The sequence below is a fragment of the Thamnophis elegans genome, chromosome 6, assembly GCF_009769535.1.
Source record: "Thamnophis elegans isolate rThaEle1 chromosome 6, rThaEle1.pri, whole genome shotgun sequence".
NCBI classification, from domain to species: domain Eukaryota; kingdom Metazoa; phylum Chordata; class Lepidosauria; order Squamata; family Colubridae; genus Thamnophis; species Thamnophis elegans.
In genome coordinates this window covers 38,899,896-38,921,126 of record NC_045546.1, presented here as the reverse complement: position 1 = coordinate 38,921,126, position 21,231 = coordinate 38,899,896, and the positions used below count along the sequence as shown (strand labels likewise).

Genomic DNA, 21,231 nt, shown 5'->3' with positions numbered 1-21,231 from the left:
CTTCATGCCTGTGTGAGCTTTGCTTTGCTCGCACAGGTACAAGGCCGAAGACACCAGCCTCAGGATGACAACTGGGACCTCGTCGAAACATATATATATGGTTTGAGTTTTTGTAGAAACCTTTTGTTCCAGAAAAATATTTCTTTTCAATATACAATTGAAATTTCCACAATATATAGTATATAATTTATACTATCTTCTTATTCTATATGCAATTGTACTTCTTTCAATTGTACTTCTTGTTTCTTTTGACTTTCTACCACAGGCAATACAACATACAGTCTGTACTGATGCCCTTTCTCTTGTCTTTTATTTGCTAGATTTGTTAGTGCCTTGTGCTGTGGTGCAAAGTTTTTAAATAAGATTTCTATGCTTTATTTCTCCATTGTTATCCATTATTTTCAAACAATATTTCCTCCCACACAGTCTGCTGTATTTCAGTCTGTCTAGTCTAGTTTTGTTTTCCTTCTGCAAAGTTTCCAGGCTATGCATCAAAATAGAATCTGTATGAATCTCTACTGGCTAAGATTTTACCCTCATGTCTTTTTATGATTGAAAGTAGAAGTAGCTCTTACCACTAACAATCTTAATTTGGAGCCAGTGGCGAGAAAGCAGTCATGTAGAGGGGGAATTCGGACATGAGTTGATTGAAGAGGGTAAGCAAACATGGGGAAATACTTTGGTTGCCCATTTGCTCCCTTTAATACAATATAGTACTATTTCTGTTATAGAAATAGTATATATTAATACAGTTTATCCACTTAGAAATGCACTAAAGGTACCATGAAGATGAGTTTTAGTGCTATCCACTATTCTTTATTTAGCTAAAATATACTGTTTCCCCGAAAACATGATCTACCCCCAAAGTAAGTCCTAGTTTGATTTTATACTTGTGCCCAATACAAGTCCTACTCCCAAATTAAGCCCTAATTAAGACACCACCCACCAGGTGCACGGGTAAAAATTAAGCTAGGGTGGGGTTAGTGGAGCTGCCCTACTTACCAGGACTCACACACTCTGACACCTGCCTCGCTTTGCAGGGCCACTTCTTCTGTGGTTGCTTGCTGCCACTCACGTGTGTCGCACCCGGCTTCCATTTCACTGTCAGAGCGTTCTGAAAAGCCCTCTGCAGCCGAAAACAGACCTCTGGATCAATCCAGAGCTCTTTCATTGACTACAGATGCCTTCTGGAAAGCCCTCTGCAGCCAATAAGATTTGGATAGATTTGGAGCTCTGTTATTGGCTGCAGAGGGCTTTCTGGAATGCCGGGGGTGGAAATGGAAGCCGGGGATGCCATACGTGTCAATCCAGAGCCTGTTCCTCAGCTGCAGAGGGCTTTCAGACAGTGAAATGGAGGCTAGGGGACACATGGGTGGCATCAAGTGGCTGCAGAAGAAGTGGGCCAGCAGCGGGCTCTTGCTGGGTGGGACTATTGGTGCCACTGCCCTAAGGTGAGTCAATACTTAGACCCTCCTAAAAGAAGCTCTAGCCCTTTTTGGGGGGAGTCAAAAGAAAATAAGACGGGTCTTATTTTCATGGAAATACAGTACCAATGTGCAATCTACTGTCCCATTGCCAGTTTTCATCCTGTCTCTGTTACTGCTAAGATGAGGCCTCCCTGTCCATAGCTTAGCAAGTCAAAATGACATCACAATGATCACATGTGTATTGCTACATTGTTCAAAGGCGTGTGTATGTAATTAATTCATAAAGTTTGATGCAAGCATTTAATTTGCATTATTTGTACCAGGAAACTTATAGCAATGTTTGCCAGCCCTTGTCTTGTCCACAAAAACTGACTTCTGTCCAATTCAGTTTGTCACTTTCACTTGCATTTAACTACAGTTTTTGTTCAATAGGAGCCTGCTAGTCTAGTGTTATAGTGCATTTGCATGGACTATGCAGTTTGGTCTTAAGATATGCCTACCATTCATTTTCAGGTGCAAGAAATACTAAAGTAGTATTTATTTTAGAACAAATTCAGTAACCACAATCAAGAACTGATTTTCAGCAGGTACAGTATGGGAAAAAATGTTTTCAGTTCTTAGAGAAATTAAAGAGATGTCTTGATTGTTAATTGTCTTGACTGTGAATTTATTTAATATGAATTTAATCAGTTTTATATAAAATTCAAATTTGTTGAGCAGTTTATAATATATTCATCAAATGTGTTACAACTTCTATAGTTCAATAATAAGGAATATGAATACACCACAACTTCACAAAATGTTGACCATAACACTGTACAATAATTATTAGAACCCACCCAGAGTTCTTTTAGAAAGATAGATTATAATCATGATAAATAACAAATAAATAAATAAATAAAAAACAATACCAATGAAAATAGATGTAACCCCAAAAATAACATACCCCAAACATATAGAGAGGGCGTGCATAAATGCACTTAATGTGCCTATCGTCCCTATCATTGGATTTTTATTCTCTTATTCTTGTTCTCGCTTTTGTTTGACAAATTCCAATAAATAAAATACATAACACAGCACAGCAATAAATGATAGTTGCTCAAAGACTTTATAATATTTTTACAACTTATAAAAAATATACCAAGTTCAAACTAATTAAACTTACAAGACAAGACATTCTATATTGTAAGTGCTCCTACACTTTCCCCCTCGCTTCACAATAAGGAAGATGAAATAACAAAGTGCAGTCCCAAACTCATTTCCCTGCTGGTTCTAGTCATTTTTCATCTTCCTATCACAGTGCTCCAAGCACCTCTTCTGCTACTTCATTTCCTGTAGGTCTTCAGTAAGCCAGGAATTCACTAGGGACCATCTAGCCAAGGGTAATCATGGCAGTCAAAGCATTCTGGTCACTTTCTGTTGCAAGAAGATGAACAGGCACTCAAAGGAACCGATTACAAGGTCACAATGGATATCTCAAAGAATATGTTGGAAACCACCAAGATCCACGAGGCACCCATTTAATCTTCAAAGATCCCAGGTGACAGTCATTCTTATGTGGGCCAGCAGATTAGAAGGCTTTAAAGCACTGTTCTCCAATAAGGGTGCATTCCATCCAAATGTTTCCTAATGGAATTTAGAGTAATGTTCTATGGATTTTAAATGAATGTTATTTCATTTGAGATGCTAGATGCTAGAATGTTTTGAAGAGATACACATGAACTGCTTTTCTGACAGATGGTGATATTTCTGGTATGCAAGTGAACTGGCCCAGGGCTTCCATCTTCTTCTATATATATATATAAATTCCCCACAATGCATGACCAAACATTAAAACATTTTTACATTGCATCTGAGGTAAATTCATATAATGGGCAATTGATACAGATAGGAGCAGGATACAAGTTATCCTTCTATTTCAAAGCAGCTCCCAGAGCCCTTAAGAGAAGTTTTTAATACTATGTCATAAAGTGGTTGTTAGAATATAATCTAACAGTTGGGTTGGCAATATAAATCATGTAACAATGCTGTACCTGTTTCTTTAAATCATGCTGTAAATGTGATTGGGTGCTGCTTCCTCAATTGGCCCTAAGAGGGAGCCAGAATCACTGTTAGATGCTGATCTGATCTGATCTGAGTGTTTGGAAGCTGGCTGTTAGAAGTGCCGTATAGTGATCAGTGTGAGTGTAAGTTTTGCAACTGCTAGCAAACTTTGTGTACCGGACTGTTTGTATGATGATGGACTATGTTATTTGGATTATCCCTTAACTGAAAGACGTTGATGACTGACTGTCTTAACCGTGTATGACTTGGACTGTTTGATGGACTCTGATACCTCTATTTCCACGAAAGTAAAAGCCTATTTAAACTGCAGTGTCTCTGTATGCTGTTTTGTGTGTTCTCCAACACAACTCTCACAACACTTCTCTGAACGCACTTGCTCTCCCAACAGGGAGCTTACCTAACAGTGGTGACAAGTGTGACTCTGAGTGAGTATGCAGCAGCATACTGTCCAAGAAGCAATGACAGAAGTCAGTGCTGGAATTCACTGAAATCCACTTTTTGTAACTAATGAGAAATTTGAGACAGATACAGAGGAATGAAGTTGTAATGTTCAACTATTGGAATAAAGTTTAATAGCAATTGCCTGTTTCTATCAGCAAGTAATGCACAATACTTTCATCTATATTTTAAAACTGATATGATTTAAGATGATATTTAAAGAAAAAAGATCAAAAGCTAAAATTGTGTGGCATCTGATTGTAGCATTTTCTGTCACATGCTCCAATGCAATTTTGGGCAAACCCTGCTGTAATTAAATATTTTTTTTCAAATGCAGATGCCCTTGCCTTTATATGTTTTAGCAAGATTTCTGACATATAAAATAAGTTCGCTGATTTCCCATGGAATCTCTTTTGATGCTAGCTTTTTAAACTAGACATTTGAATAAATTTAATGTATTTTGATATACAAAATTCTCTGGGATATTTTTTAAAATTATTTTCTCACAAGAAATAATATAAACTTTTACTGAGCATTTATGCTACATGATGTCTAGTGCATACTTTTGATTCCCAGGGGTTATCCCCAAAATTACTTTTGATACAATTCTCAGTGGTCTGTTAAGAGTGTTTATCAGTCTTGGCAACAATCCCTAACACAGTAAATTTATCCAAGGCACTGTTCCATCAAATTCTAAGCAGACTTTAATAGCTTTGCCAAATAAACTATTCTTGACAGCCAAAGGTATATCTAATACCTGGCTGGTTTCACTCTTATATTGCCATTCTAGGGTACATGGAATAAATTGTTTTATATTCAACAGCTGATGCTGTTTTGCAAAGCTTGTTTCAAGAAATATTCCAGTCCAGCTACAGAACACTGCATAAAATATTGACAAAAAACCCACTCTCTCCAGTAGAAGCTATTCATTCCACATAAACATTTTGTTCATAAAATATTCCAGGAAGCAACCATTTTAAACAGTATGAATGAAACTTGCATGTTGCACTCAACATTTAATTATGGAGTTTTAGAAATGCATAGCACTAATTTCAATCATTATACATTCTCTGCCTCTGATTGCATGGATCAAACTAAAAAAATGGAGAATCATTTTATACTGGAATACAATGGAATGAATATTTAAAGAAGTTATATAATCTGCACCCATCAATTAAAGTAGTCTCTAGGCATTTTCCCATTAGTCCATAGCATATATTGATTCTCTATTTTGTAATATTACACTGTGCCAAAAGTTTGACTTGCACTAATTGAAATGTTTTATTGTAATCTAATCTATTAATAATCTAAGAATCATCTTTTACATTGTACTTGACATGTACAATATGAAAACCTCTGAAAAGTGTAAGAACACACATCTTGACGTGGAAGTGCAACTTCCAGCATCCTTAAGAAACATGTCTAATAATGAGGGATGTTGGGAGTTGAAATTAAGCAATAAATGGCATGCCAAATTTAATTATTCATCAAAGGTATTCCCATGGGCAGAATCACATGCAGAATAAAAATAAACTATATTTCAATAGAGCATGAGGAAGTTCAGGAGAGAGGGGAGAGAGAAAAAGAGCTCATATATTTCTAAAAATATATTTGTAGCACTAATCTTCAATTGGAACATAAAGATGACCCAACAAATGTAGTATAGTAACCAATGGCCCCCATTAGGGAGTTGAGTGGCATATAAATTAAATAAATAAATGTCCCCCCCCCTAACATTTTAAGACTTTCCAGAGGAAAGAGCTACATCACTACTGCCTGGGGTTTGTCGTTTTCCTATTTCCTGTATGTTAAGATCACATAAAAGCATTTTTCAAATCAATCACTATTTAGAATTTAGCAATCACTATTTGGGAATTTCTATATAGGAAAACTAAAAGCAGAAAAGTTTCACTATGCCCTCAAGATTAGATTTCATTAATGAAAAACTGATTTTAGACCAGTAGAACAATCTCCCAGTACTGAAATAGCTTGAAAAGACTCTGAAATAACTGGAGTGGTGAATTTATACAGGGTTGTTTGAGGGTTTTGCTTTTAAATATATTTCCTTAGAAGTGTGGTTTCTAGATTCAGCCATACTTCCAGCTTAACTAGGTTATTAAAGGAAATGTCAATCAATACTCCACTCAGTGTGCTGAAGAACAAACTCTTTCCAGAATATTCTTATTTTCTCTATAGGGTTAAAAAAATATCTCATTTGTAATTCTAAAACTGATGGAATCCACCTGTCCCATATGCAGGCCCTTTTCTTCAAAAACAGAAACAACAAAAACAAGAAAAAAGTCCCTTGTTAGATTCTATGGGACCAGAAAATCACTTCTCCAGGTGATTACAATACCTTATAATACCTCATTTTGCTAGATGATTAGTGAATGCTGACTGATATAATATCATTTGTGAAATCTGGGGTTTGAATGGATATCAACAGTACAGGAACCTTTGTGACTTTGATTGTGTGGTATTGATTGACTATGGATGTTCAGGAATTCTGAGAATCAGATAATGTGTTGAGATGTATTGCAGTTAATAGCATCACTTAGTGCACAGCAAGATGCCATGTTTTGTGCCATTATAAGCTAAAAGCTAAAACAGAAGCAGCTGCATTTAGATATTGCATGCTTCTGGTTATTTGGAAAATTAAACATCAGTAATTTCCCAATATTTTAAAAGGCTCTAAATCAGGGGTGAAATCCTCTTAGTTCGGCCCGGTTCAGCCAAACCAGCAGGGACAATTGGCATCAGTTCTCCAAACTGGTGGCAAAAATCCCTGGTGGTGCCCCGCCCATGCCTGCCTGGTCGCCCGTTCATCTCTTCTGGCCGCTTGACCCACCCACCCAGTCCGAATGTTTCTCCCTCCATTCACAGCAGAGCTCCTACAGCCTGTCCCTTTAAGATAGTTCCCGGGAGGGAGGGGGATAGGGGGGAACATCCATTCACAGCACAGCTGCTGATCCCTTTATGCTGCCCCCTTCCTCCTGGGGACTATCTTAAAGGGACAGGCTGTGAATGGAGGGAGAAACATTCAGATTGTCTGCTGCATTCTCTCGCAGAGACTATCCAAACTTTTCCCTCTCCATTCACAGAGCTGCTGCAGCCTATCTCTTTAAGGTACTTCCACCCCCAGGAGAGAAGGGGCCAGGAAGCATAAAGGGAACAGCAGCTCGACTGAGAATGGACTCATACACACATTTTTTCCTACTGGGTTGTCTGGGTGTGGCTTGGTGGTGGTAGCATGTGACTGAGTAACATAGAGTTAGCCATGCCCATTCAGTCACAGGACCCTACCACCAAACCATGCCCACAGAACCAGTAGTAAAAAGTTTTGAATTTCACCACTGCTCTAAATGTTAGGATATGAAGAAAATAAGTAAAGACAATTCTTATGAAATGTATCGAACAACCAACCAAACAACCAATCAATTCCAATGTCTTGCTATACAATCAATCTGCCCAATTCAGTGGTTTTTCCCCTCTATATATTATGTCTATTGTTTCTGGATGTTCTTTCCATATTGTTTTATTAATAAGTGTCCTGGAAAAATGTACTTGAAATGAAAATTCTTACATAAAAGTTTCACGAGCAACACATTTGATTACTGTTTTTAAACTGTTTAATTTATGAGTTGTACTGGAACATTATAACATACTAACTTCAATAAGAAACTGTTTCTTTTTATTATTTGAAATTATGTTATTTTTTAAATTGTCCTACCTATTTAAGGTAATATTTGAAAAACATTTTTGACAAAGGAATTTTATGACAAAAATTGAAAATTGGATAATGGATAACTGAATGGCAATAGCTTTACATTTGCCCTAGCTAGCGCTTCCTGAATGAGTTTTAAGATGAGTTGTGCATCAGTTCTTCATCAGTAAATTCATTAATTTATTGTGGTGAGAAATACTTTCCTTCCCTTAGCTGCCAGTATACAAAAGACAATGGATACTGGCAGAAATAGTGATAGAAATGCATATTCTTTCTTTCTGTGCCAGGAAAAATTTGCGTTCTAAAACTTTTGAAATATGCCAAGTTTTATTGAAAATTTAGGCAAGATTGGTAGGGAAGCTTTTTCCCAGTGATCTATCCTCAATTTCTAAATTGATGTTGCCTGGTTAGATGTTACAGCTGCCAAATGACATAGTGTCATGGAGTATTTGGAGAGCAAATAACAATAATTCAGTTACTTTCTCTCTCATTCAAATTATGGCAATGGTGACACTCCAGTTAAAAGAAAAAGTAATCTAGTGATGTTCCATTTCCAGCCAAGGGCATCAGGGGCCAGACTGAGAAATCAGGCACTTATGTTCTAGCACTTGGTCAGTTATAAGCATGATTACTGAGTAGTCCTCAACTGGAGGGTACTTCACTTATGTGATAGATAACACACATATTCTGATGTCTAGGGTGACTTGACAGCAGAAGCTGTGCTTGCTCAGCTGCCTTTCTCACTCTGCTATTCCTGGGAGCTCACTTTAGATCCAAGCCTATTGGAAGATATTGTCTGAATTCTTAAAACAGCTGAAATATTGAGTGTGATAGTTCCAAATAACACCTCCAATGAAAGAAGACTCCAAAGCTTGAAGTTCCTCAAAGTTCCATTTTATTAGAGATGTCATGTTGACACATCTGGGAAAACCCGAATCTGAGAGTTCCGGGTTTTCCCCACCCAAAAGAAAGTCAAAGATCCACCCTCTGCAAAAACAAGTCCATCACATAGTCCAATCAATTCACCATCTCAACTGGAGACAACCCCCAGTCATTCCCATCCAGGTGCAGGCCGAATGCCCTTGACTCCCAGAGAAAGAAATGTTGTTATGGCTAATCCTACACCAATCCTTGTTATCCCCCTTCTCGTTTTCACAGGCACTAAATGTGGCAGCCCTGAAGCTCCACGGTAAAGATGTCTTCCACATGACATTGGGTCTATGACTTGTGTAGCCATGCCTATTATATCTTTTCTCATGAATTTTGGTTCTGTGCGCTGAAGTGTCAGGGCACAAAATGCAGGCATCCCATGAAACTATTTCTCTAAATGCTTTACTCTCTAATTTGTAAAATGCTTTATATTTGGTTTTCAATACAAAGCTAAAAACAGCCCAAAGAGGAGAATTGATGTTAACATAATGTAATGGTTGAAACTGATGAAGCATGGGATTTTCATTTTCATGCCAAAGATACCCATTTGGTAAACAAGGAACAGATGGCTGAAAGCTTAAAGGCCAGAAAAAGAGCAGCCAAATGTGCACTGGCTCAAAGAGACAGGAGAAAGAAGCCCAGAATTTGAACTTTGGACTGATTAAGATCATATCCATACATAATGTATATACACAGAAATATATGATTTTCTAAAATTCAGCAACGAACACTTATTTAACATGTTTGTTTCTGCTCTGGAATATAGAACTGAACAAGAACAAGAGTTTTACCACTGTGCCTGGCAGGAAACTCATGCTACTATCTTGTTTATTTTGTTGGAAACATTTATTTCTACAATGATATGGGCAGGTTTGATGAGCTCAACAGAACAACTGGGTGACTTTGCACATATAAACAATAACACTTTTATTGTACCACTTTCTTTTTCAAAATTGTATACTGTACTTTTTTCTTTTCTGAACATAGGAAAATATACCGTGTTTTCCCAAAAATAAGACCCTATCTTATATCTTTTTTGCCACAAAAAGGCACCAGGTCTTATTTTTTGGGGGGATTTTGTCCACTGACTCACATTACTTGCACAAGTTGCTACTGGCCTCTTTTAGCTATTAGAGGTCTTTAGGAACTTTTTATCCTTTCCTGAGGCCTCTGCAGCTGATAACAGAGCTCTGGATCATTTCAGAGCCCTGTTACTGGCTACAGAGGCCTTTAGGAAAGCCTTGCTGGCTGCAACAAATAAATGGGCTGAGGTGTACGAGGCCTGGCTGCAACTGTCCAAAGATAAGTAGTAGGGCAGCTCCACCCCCTATCCCTCCCTAGCTTAACTTTTACCTGTGCACCCTGGAGTGGGTGGGGTCTTAATTAGGGCTTATTTATTGGGTGCATGTGTAAAAATAAAGCTAGGGCTTACTTTCTGGGTAGGTCGTACTTTCAGGGAAACACAGAAGTATCAGTTACCAGTCAGTATGGCTTTTAGACTAATAATCTGCAAGTTTTTGAGTTGTTTAGAATTCTTAGTCAGGTTAGTTATTGCAAATAATGTTATAACTTTCGTCAGACAATGCATGGCATCTGATTTATAGACAGTGGTGTGGGATTCAAATAATTTAACAACTGGTTCTTTGCCCTAATGATTTCTTCCAACAACCAGTTCACCAAATAGCTCAGAAGGTTAACAACCAATTCTCCCAAAGTGGTGTGAATTGGCTGAATCCCACCACTGTTTAGAGACCAAAGGGATAAGAGTGCCAAGTCAAAGCTTTGGTTTTTAAAAATAATTGGTCAGTATCTCCTGCAGACACAGCATGAATAGAGGACCAATGCATTTGCCTAGGCACCATACAATATGACAAGCAGAGCAATGGAGAACCTTAATAGAAACTGACTAGATGGCGCCATTAGATGGCTGCAAAGAGATACAGAAAACCCGTTTCAATATTTGCAGTCCATTTCTGGTAATTCACATGACTATTGGCTCTGCTACTCCCCAAATTGTACCTGAGCTACTATTGTTGTAGTTGCTATTCCTCCATTTTAGTGGCTTGTGTGAACAAAGCTCCAACACTAAAAACAATGTGTTTCTTCAGATATGGCTGCCAAACTCTTTACTAATGAATTATGCAGCAATGTGGTCCCTACCTAATATTGAGTCGTCGACATCCTTGCTTACAGTATGTCCCTGAAAACAGGTGATATGAGGAAGCAAGAATGTCCAAATATTTAATCAGAATAACAATTACTTCTTTTGTCCATGGAGGTTACCATGTGTACAAAAACTGTCCAACATTGAACAGATATTCACAATACAATTTTCATATTAGAACTAATTTTGACTCCTGTTTAAATATTTTACAAGTAGTCCTTGACTTACAACCATTTTTAGTGACTGTTCTAAGTTACAATGGCACTGAAAAAAGTGACTTATGATTGTTTTTCACATTTACAGCAGGGGTGGGTTCCAGCAGGCACTTCTGCCAGTTTGCTTGTGTGGGTTCCACCACAAAACCGCGATGCCCTTATCCACGCCGACATAAGTGCGGAGGCAAATCCGCGGCATCCGAAGCGCTAAGAAAAAAACGACCCTACTGCCGCGACAACAGCGCGGTGACAGAAGGGCGTTCTACATGCTTCGTTCTTTGCCTCCAAAGGTAGCCCTCCTCCTCCAGCTGACAGCGGCAGCGGGCACGGGGCAAAGCGGACTGCCCAGCAGCAGCAGCCCACGGGAAGGGTCCAGCTCAGCCGCGGGGGGCAGCAGGAAGCAGAGGAGGACGCGGCAGCGGCGGCGGCTGAGGCTCTCCCGGGCCGGCGAAGCGGGCTTGCCCGGCGGAGGCAGGCTGCCCTCTTCTTCCTCAACAATATGTCCTTGGATGGGCTGCCTCCGCCGCCGGCGCCTCCCCCGGAGGAAGAGGCAGGGCGGGCAGTGGCGGCTGAGGCTCTCCCGGGGCCGGTGAAGCGGGCTTGTCCGGTGGCGGTGGCCGCCCATCCAAGGAGATGTTGTTGAGGAAGAAGAGGGCGGCCTGCCTCTGCCGGGCAAGCCCGCTTTGCTGGCCCCGGGAGAGCCTCAGCTGCTGCCGCTGCTGCATCCTCCTCCACCGCCAGCGTTGGTGGCCCTGCTTGGGCCCCCCGCGGGCTTCCTGCTGCCCCCCGTGGCTGTGCTGGACCCTTCCCGCAGGCTGCTGCTGCTGCTGGGCAGCCCACTTTGCCCCGTGCCCGCTGCCGCTGTCAGCTGGAGGAGGAGGGCTACCTTTGGAGGCAAAGAACGCCCTTCTGTCGCCGCGCTGTTGTCCGCGCGGTGATGACACGCGGTGATGATGTTGCGACTTTAGCGACGCGATTTAATCTCCGCTATTTTGCGTAGTGCAGTTTTGTCGTGCCATGCTCGTGTGCGCGCTGCATGTGCGCGCATTCGCAGTACAATTAAAATTGTTCTGCGCATGCACAGAACCGAAAAATAAGATGATGGCACCTATGGCGCCACCCAGAGAACTTGTTTGGGGGCATGGCAGGCTTGGGTTGCTGCCAGTTCCAGCGACCCAGGCTGCCAAACCACTACCGGTTTGGCCGAACTAGTCTGAATCACTAGGAACCCACCACTGATTTTCAACCATTGCAGCATCCCCATGGTCAGATGATCAAAATTCAGACATTTGGCAACTGACATATATTTATGATGATTGCAGTGTCCTGGGGGTCATGTGATCCCCTTTCCTAATCTCTGACAAACAAAGGCAATTGGAAAGCCAGATTTACTTAACAACAATGTTACTAAGTTAACAACTGCAGTGATTCACTTTACCACTGTGGGAAGGTTGTAAAATGGGGCAAAACTCACTTAGCAACTGTCTTGGGAATTGCAATGGAAAATTTGAGCTTGATTGTGATTTTACATTGAGGACTATCTGATACCTTAAACATTTTCCATGGAGTGAATAGGCTATGATTCCCCCCCCCCAAGTTTATTTAAGGACAAAACAAGGATGCCAACTCTCTCTCCTCCACTCTTAGTAATAGTTGTAGTTTTGGCCAAAAAGAACCAACAAACAAAGCAAGAAACAGATAATTGGGATCAAAATTAAGGAATACAAGCTGAAAAGTTACACAGATATAGTATTAATAATCATGAAACCGTGAAATTCCACATAGCTGTTGATGAAATTACTCAAAGATTTTCATTGCTTTTCCAAATATAAAGCAATGAAAAGAAAACAAAGATAATAGCAAGGCACTTATCTTTTACAGAAGAACATTCTGTGTAAAAAGAATCTGGATATGAAATAACAAAAGATCCAGTGAAACATCTAGGATTTTACTTCACAGGATGTAACAAAGACATATTTCGAAACAATTACAATAAACTACAGGAAGCAATAAAACAAGAAAGGTGAGAAAAACTTAAAACTTTTCTGGCTAGGAGCTACAGTGACAATAGAAATGGAAGTATTACTCACTATAAACCCTATTTGAAATGGCAATGTTTTAGAAATGAGTTCATTTTATGAAAATGCTGTGAAATTAATGCTTATATTTATATATATCGTCCATGTTTCTAAAAGTATTGACTTTGGTTTGAGATTTAGTTTTTTCAGTCCTCAGCAAAGAAAATAGATATATGGACATATGTACAGCATCAGAAAGATAAACACCTGGCTCCAATTATTTAGTAGTTTGCAGAATTGATTAATACGGATCAGCTATGGATAATTGCAATGGATCATGGTTTAAGTTTCTTGATGTCTGCAAATATGAGTCTTGTGTGTTCTTGTTTCTTCTTTCAGCTTTGTTTCTTCTTTTATAATATAAAAATAACAAAAGAAGGAAAAGTGAATAAAAATAAGGAGGGGAATGTACTAAGGGAAAAAAGAGATAGAGACAGGCTCTATTTTTAAGTATCCTTTGTAACTGACAAATAAAACAGGGCTATTAAATGTTGTAGCATCATGTTAGCCTCTTCATCCAATCTAATATAGAAAAGCTAACTTAGATGGATTTAGAGCGCTCACTTTATGGTTACATTTTATGGAAGTCTCTTCTTTCTCAATGTTATTTAGCTTCTACTTAAGTGTGTAACCTCTAGCTGTCAGGAAGGTGAGGTCAATGACAATACTACACTGGGAATTATAGAAGAGCTGTTCCACTGTACACATTGTACATTGTTTCAATGTACAGTCAATGTACAATCTTAACATTTCTTCTCCATAGAAAACTATTTTTCATCTTTCCTTCTCAAGCTTTCTTGAGGTTTGGTAAATAGTTTGAGATACCTTGCTTTAATATATATCTCCACAAAAAAAGGTTTGCTATTTTAGTATATCTCAGTTTTATATTTTGACATAAAAAGCTTGATGATGTACCTATATCAAAGAGGAAGAGCAAACCCTCCATTTAAAAATCCATCAAACTTGTTCAGACATATTAATTTGCCTTAATTTTATATATACACAAAACGAAAACCCTAGTATGATAACATTGAATGTATTTTAGGTCCTGCAAGTATTTCTTCTGCTATTGAAGACTGAAGCATGTACCAACTGCAGAAGAATGGACAAAAGGAAATGATTTTATTCATTCTTAATGTACATACAGTGCTAAATTATAATCTAAATTATAATTGTTAGTTTAGTTTAGCATTTTGTGTAAACCTTGTATATAAGGCATGCATGAACTAAGTTACCAACAGAGACTATTTTGAGAGCATATGTTCACAGATATTCAAGCAGACTCTTTCTCCTCAATTCTGGCTGAAAATATCAGGATTATGCTCTACCAATCACCAATATATAATTTTTGACTGCACCTAATCTTTATAGACTAATTTAGGCAGATGTTTGTTATTTACAAATTTTCACTAGACCAGAGGTGTACATCATCCATGCACTTTGTGTGATTCATGTAATATCATCATTATAGAAATGCCACCTAACCTCATTTTAATCAATGTGTGTCATTTGCATAATATCATCATTATGCAAATGAAATTAATGGAATCGAGTGGTCCATTTCACACAAAAGTCTGTTGCTGAAGGCTGTTTATGAGTGTAGTGATGAATAGTAAACTCTGCTAAAACTATATTGTTGACTCAATTCTATTTTGTCTCCACTTTTTTCATTTGTCTTTGTTACATGACTCTCTAACATTTTCCCTATTTTAGCTTAACTTAAGGTCCAGAGGCCATAAACAATATTTGTAGGAAACATTTCTCTTTTCCAGTCAAAACTGACACCTCTTATGCCCATTCCAGTAAGTGAATGGCAGGCATGTCTAATTGGAAAAGGGATCCTAGTTAGCAGAAGCAGGATGCTTCGAAGATACTTTATGTTTACAACCACAACGAACAAACAAGATAATCAAAAGAACCAAGAAATAACCTTCCTAACTAAGATTGTGCCACTTCACACTTTCCATTTCTATAGCTGTGACCTTGGTTAAATGAATGGCAGATGTTTAACATTTTCATTTCATGGCACACATCCTATAGGTGGGACCTACTTGAAACCTCCTTTGTAATCAAAAGGAAATCTAAAAAATCTTTTAGGGCCATTAATCTGTTGGCAATTTCTTTTGTTCAGTTCAAGAATAAAAGCTATTAATCCAATCCAATCATACAGCCCAATCAAACTTCCTTTATCTCTTTCTGACTCTTTTTTTCCTATTATGAACAAAAGACTTTCGTGAATATTTTCTATGAGTTCATGACATACAGATTCTAACAATTTAGCTATAAGGGTGCTAAAAACTACTGATTATCCTGAAACAAATTCTGGCACTATGAAGATAGCTGTTATGTCTTAAATTAACTAGCTGATTTATTTAAGTAAGTTTTTAAAGTATTTGTAACAGCAGGAGTGGGCAGTACAAGAATTGTATGTCAAGTATCTTTTCTATTATGGCAATGTTTCAATTGAAGGACAAATTATTCTCTGTATTACTTATGAATACATTAACGATTGAGAATTCATCACCTGCATATATTATTAATTGAAAAGTTTGTTTAAAATTTCTTTTTATGCTCCCTATATTTATTTACAACTGACTTTAAGTGGAATAATATTAGATCATCAAGTCACTTCAATGGTTGCTAATTCAATTTATTTAAGCACAAATAACCATTAATAATTATAAATCAATTACTAACCTATACTGCACTTTCAAAGTGAAAAAAGCCCCACTGAGAAACATGCTTTTAAATAAATGAGTTAAATGAGCAGTTGCCATATGCCAAGAATTCATATTTCAATCATCTTTTTGTTTCATAATAGCAAAATTTAAAAATACGTTTGGCTAAATATAAAAATGTAATTTGTATAAAGAATCAGTAATATTCTAAGTTTAATATTATTTTCTTTCTGGCTATACCTATATCTTACTGTACCTAAGATATTTACCTTAAGCAATGTGTTTCTCTTCTAGTAAAAATCAATGAATAACATTAGGGAAAAATAGTAGGATAAATGATTTAAAACCTTTTCTTAGAACGGATTCTTATTCAGATGTCCTGAGAAAATGATACCTCACCCGTAGAAGGAGTCAAGGGATCCATTCTCCATGAATTCAACCACTATCATTAGTGGTCTACCTGAAAAAATACCAAAACAATGTATTAGACTTATAGATATATTGAGAATTTGTTATATTTCCAGCTATTGTGAAAATATTAGTTGTGTTGCTAAAATATATTTTTGTGTTGCTAACATATATTATTTCCCAACCCTTTTCTGTAGCAAAGATGCTCTAAAAAGTATGTATGTATGTATGTATGTATGTATGTGTGTGTGTGTATATATATATATATACACATACATACATACATACATACATACACACACATTACAAATAGTATATTATCCACATGAGTCCTTAAAGACCACCTTGAAGCTTCCAGTATGTAGTGAAGCAAACAGTAATGGACATGCCTTGATATGCCCATGTAACACCTCTGCTTTGGAAGCTGCACTATCACGGTTTGCTTTCGGATGCAATTGAAAGTGCTGGTATTGTACATAAAAAATAGTACGAAATAAGAAATATAGAAAATCAAATGTATACATAAGATTATTGTATGGAATCATAGAAATAAAATATGTGTGTGTGTGTGTGTGTGTGTATGTATGTATAAGGTATATATGTATAGGTAAAAGAAACATAATGGATATTTAACAGATGTAGAAATGTTACAAAGATGATATAATGTATATTTAAAATAACAATTTAATATCTATAAAAGAAAGTGCTGTATTACCTGTAAAGCCCTACATAATATGGGCCTGATTACTAGAGATATTGCATGTCTCCCTTAACATTTTCCTGATCCAATCCTTTAGGGTTGAAGCACTTTGGTTTCCTTTGAGTAAAAATGTCATAAATCGATACCCTGGGAATGTGTCCTCTCTGTAACAGTGCCTGCCCTCTAAAACAAGATTCCCTCCAACATCTGGATGGCTTCCACTCTGCTGTTGTTCAGAAGACCTGTGAAGACCAGTCTCTTCACTCCAGCCTTGGTGAGGAAGAGTGAGACCCTTGCTTCATTGCACTTATCATTTTTATGTTTTATGTTTCATTGTATTTTTTATTGGTGTGATCTGGCCAGTCTTTAAGAGTTGGGTGGCAAACAAGTTTGATAAATTATTCTTATTACTTCATTATTTTATTATGTCCAAATTACATATTATTTGGTTATATAGCAGTAAATAAACTGAAGATATAAACTGAACTTTATGATATATTTTTGTTTCAAAAGCTTCAGTAAAAGGCTAATATGTATAACCCATACGCTTCATGGACACAGCACTTAAAAGGCTGCTAGAAGGATTTCTATGTAACTTGTAACAATTGAACCCTTTGGGACAGACCACCATAAATAAATTCCACAGAAAGATGAGGACTACACCTTATTGAGAAAATTATAATAACAGAGTGTTGCAAGACTGATTGTGCTTTCCCCCTTTCCCTGTTATGCCCCACTGTGTCAGAGAGGAGTCTATCTGAGTTTCTTCTGATGCTGTCTATTTTTCTGGCACTTAAAGAATATTTCAACTTTCTTTGTTTGCATAATAGTTCTTGCCTATTTTCCCCAAGGTCATATCCTTCAATCTCTGCATAACAGCAGCCCTTCCATTAGATGTAATATCGTTAGATAATAAAAACCATGTGCTACTGCTCCACTGATAAATGATAGCAATTCATGTCTCCCAACCTAAGCTAGGGAATAATATCAAATCACCAGTGTGGAAATATGGTTCAGGTAGTAGTAAATGTATATAATCTATTGATGTTGTTTAATTTACTGCAGCTAGCCATAATTGTAACCATGATTATATAATGAAGGCATATATACATATACATCAGTGGTGGCTTCCTACTGGTTTGGACTGGTTCGGCTGAACAGGTAATGGTTTGGCAGTCTGGGTTGCTGGAACTGGCAGGGACCCAGGCCTGCCACATCTACAAACTAGTTCTATGTGTGGCGTCATAGGTGCCACCATCTTGTTTTTAGCTTCTGTGCAGGTGCAAACAATTTTAATTACATTGCACATGCACGGCAAGCGCACTTGTGTGGCACATCCAGCACGCCCACAAGCGAACCGGCAGTAGTGTCTGCCAGAACCCACCCCTGAAATACATGTACATATACACATACATATATATTACATACACATACATGCACATAGATCGACATACATATATCCACCCCCAAATAAAAAGCAATATATAATAAAAGGTATAATACAATATAAAAAAATTAATGCATTAAAATTAATAATAAGATATAATTCAATGGAAACATGTTCTCAGTGAGACTAGATAATAACTCTTCAGAGTTTTAGATCTGCGTTTTTTCTGTGAAAAGGCTGGGATTAAACTGAGACATTCTGTGTTCAGTTGTTCAGCATTCATGAATGGTCTCTATTCCTGAGTGACAGTCTTTCATTTTAAACAAAATGTATCATTAACATTCAGTATTTGAGACAAATGCATCCACATCACTTTGGTACTAATTTTGCTTTCCTTATTTACGTGAGAAGCTTTTACTGTTGGTATTCAGGAATAAACTATTACTCTAATATAACATAGAAAAATGGTCCAATTTACATGCTAATCAGGGCACCCCATCAGATGTTATTTAGGTAATGTTAATAATACAAAGAAGTGTAATATATGCAGAACTACTATAATGGATAATCTTACACGCAGAGTTGAAAAGAATATAATAAAACAACATACATATTTGTGGGAATGAATCTATTCTGTTTGAAATGAACATCAGATAAAACAATAAAAAGGATAAAGAACATGGGTACTTCCAAGGAATCCTATCTACATTTTGCCTGCTATTATTTTTCATTACTTCTGCTCAGAGATATACAATATGGCCTGTCAGAACCTAACCTTGATGGAATTTTATGCTTCTAGAAATCTACTAAATGTTTTTCAGCTTTGTTTGTGAACTGAAAGATGTTTTAGGTAACTAACCAAGTAAAAAACAAAACTCAGGTATTATTTAATCCATAGAAAGGCCTGCTACATTGAAATAAATGGAGGATTACTTGACAGCAGAAATAAGAATAGCTGGTGAAGAAATCTATTGAAAATGTCATTAAGTAGAATTAAATAAGGAATGGATTATGCAAAGAAGTATCAGAAATATACAATATGCAGATTTTATCAGAATCAATCATCATCACCATCATCATCATCATTATCCATTCTGATGACTATGTTTCATTTTTAACTACGTGTGTTCTTGGCTGTATGGAATCTGTTTCTGGGGCTCACATCTTCCATAAAATAGGAAAGTCATGGTATTTCAGACATTATTGAACTATAATTCCAAAAACCATTAGAAAGAAAAGAGTGATGAGGAATATTAGAAACAGATTAAGGGTTACAGATTGCCTATTCCTGTTATAACTACTATACTCAGTTTGTTAAGGTATGGAGGAAATAGTAAGATTTATTGTCTTCTAATAATGCTTCCAAACATCTAAAACAGTTTAGAATTTATTTGGTCTAAGGCCATGATGGTGAACCTATGGTTGTATTTGTCATATTTGCTGGCAGCCCAGCCCTCAGCAGACAGCTGATTTTCAGCTTTTTGGGGGGCCAGGGGAAGCTATTTTCACTGTTTCTGAACTTTCGGTTGGCCTGTTGGGTCATTTTCTGCCCTCCCCAGGCTTTAGGAAAGCCTCCGGAGCCTGGGAAGGACAAAAAACAGGCCCAATGAGCCAACCAGAAGTTTGTTCCCAAACTTCCGGTTGGACCATTTTTCATCCTCCCCAGGTTTCAGGAAGGCCTCCAGAGCCTGAGGAGGGTGAAAAGCAAGCCCAATGGATCAACCGGAAGTCAAACTTCTGGTTGGCCCATTGGGTCTGTTTTTTGGCCTCCTCAAGCTACGGAGGCTTTCCTGAAGCCTGGGGAGGGTGAAAATGGTGTCCTTCGGCTCCCCGGAACCCCTCCAGAAGCCTGGGGAGGGCAAAAAATAGGCCCAAAAGGCCAACTGGAAGTTTAGAAATGATCTGTTTCTGCCTTCTGGAGGGTTTCCGGGAGGCAAGGGGGAGGACATTTTCACCCTCCGCAGGCTTCAGGAAAGCCTCCGGAGCCTGGGTAGCATGAAAACTTTCCCCCATGCAGGCGAGGACATGCACACATATGCAGGTGGGTGGGGTGCATTCCATTTTGGGTCTGGAGACACTATCGCACGTCCATACACAATTTTGGCACGCCTTTACAAAAAGGTTAGCCATCATTGGTCTAAGGTATAAAGCTACTTACTTTATCTTTCTCTACTTTCAGAAACAAGTAGGGGATTCTTCCAGATTTTTCCTTCCTCTCAAACAGTGCGTTTAAAATATCAGAAGATCAGACTAAAGATTCAGTTGAAGATGTGAAGATTGAAGCCTGGTTCTCTGGAAAACTTTAAGATCGGTTTCTATTTATAGCTAACCATATACCATGCAATCTTTTCTAAGAGGTTTAACAAATGGCTTGCACTTCTGCTATTAACAATCGGATGATCTTGCCTTATACTTCAGTAACTCCTTGTTGACATTCTAGCAGCTAAAACCTTATAAAAGTATTAGAATCAGATAGCTTGGCTAACTATGATTTAATATCTCAGCTAGGGTATGGCTGTCTATGCAAGGTACTTCTTTGTCTTCCTTATAGAAAAAGGTTAAGGTCAAAATAATTTGAAGTTCTCTTGCACAGAGTAGCAAAAGTTTAATTAACTGATATCCAGATCTATTGCTAATGCTGTCCTAAATGTCACTTAAACCAATTCAGGTCTGGCTTTCTGAGCAGTACTAAATTTCATTTAACTATTCACTATGATTTCCCACAATAATACAGATTACTATATTGATGTCACTGTAGATAATTAAAAGAGTTAGGCATAGTTTGGTGCCTCAACACTGAGTGCTATTTCTGTCAAGTAAGTTTATCACATTATTTATTTATTTGATTAGTATGGCCTCCCATCTTATCTAAGTGTTTCTGAAACAGTCACAAATAGGCTATTAATATGTAAGAAAGAGTCAAAGAACATTTTCAAACTTGAAGCCAGCCTTGTTAAGGGTTGGGAAGATACTATGTCTTAATAAAGTTATTACTGAAAGTAAATAATTGTGATAACC

General features: G+C 37.7%; 1 protein-coding gene across 1 annotated transcript in view; it reads right to left on the bottom strand.

The window, feature by feature from the left end:
* EPHA6 (EPH receptor A6) overlaps window positions 1-21,231 on the bottom strand; it is a 375,283-nt gene that overhangs the window by 40,819 nt on the left and 313,233 nt on the right. The window contains exon 12 of the mRNA XM_032219659.1: window positions 16,124-16,178. Within this exon, the coding sequence (XP_032075550.1) occupies window positions 16,124-16,178 (55 nt within the window). The remainder of the gene's footprint in view (window positions 1-16,123; window positions 16,179-21,231) is intronic.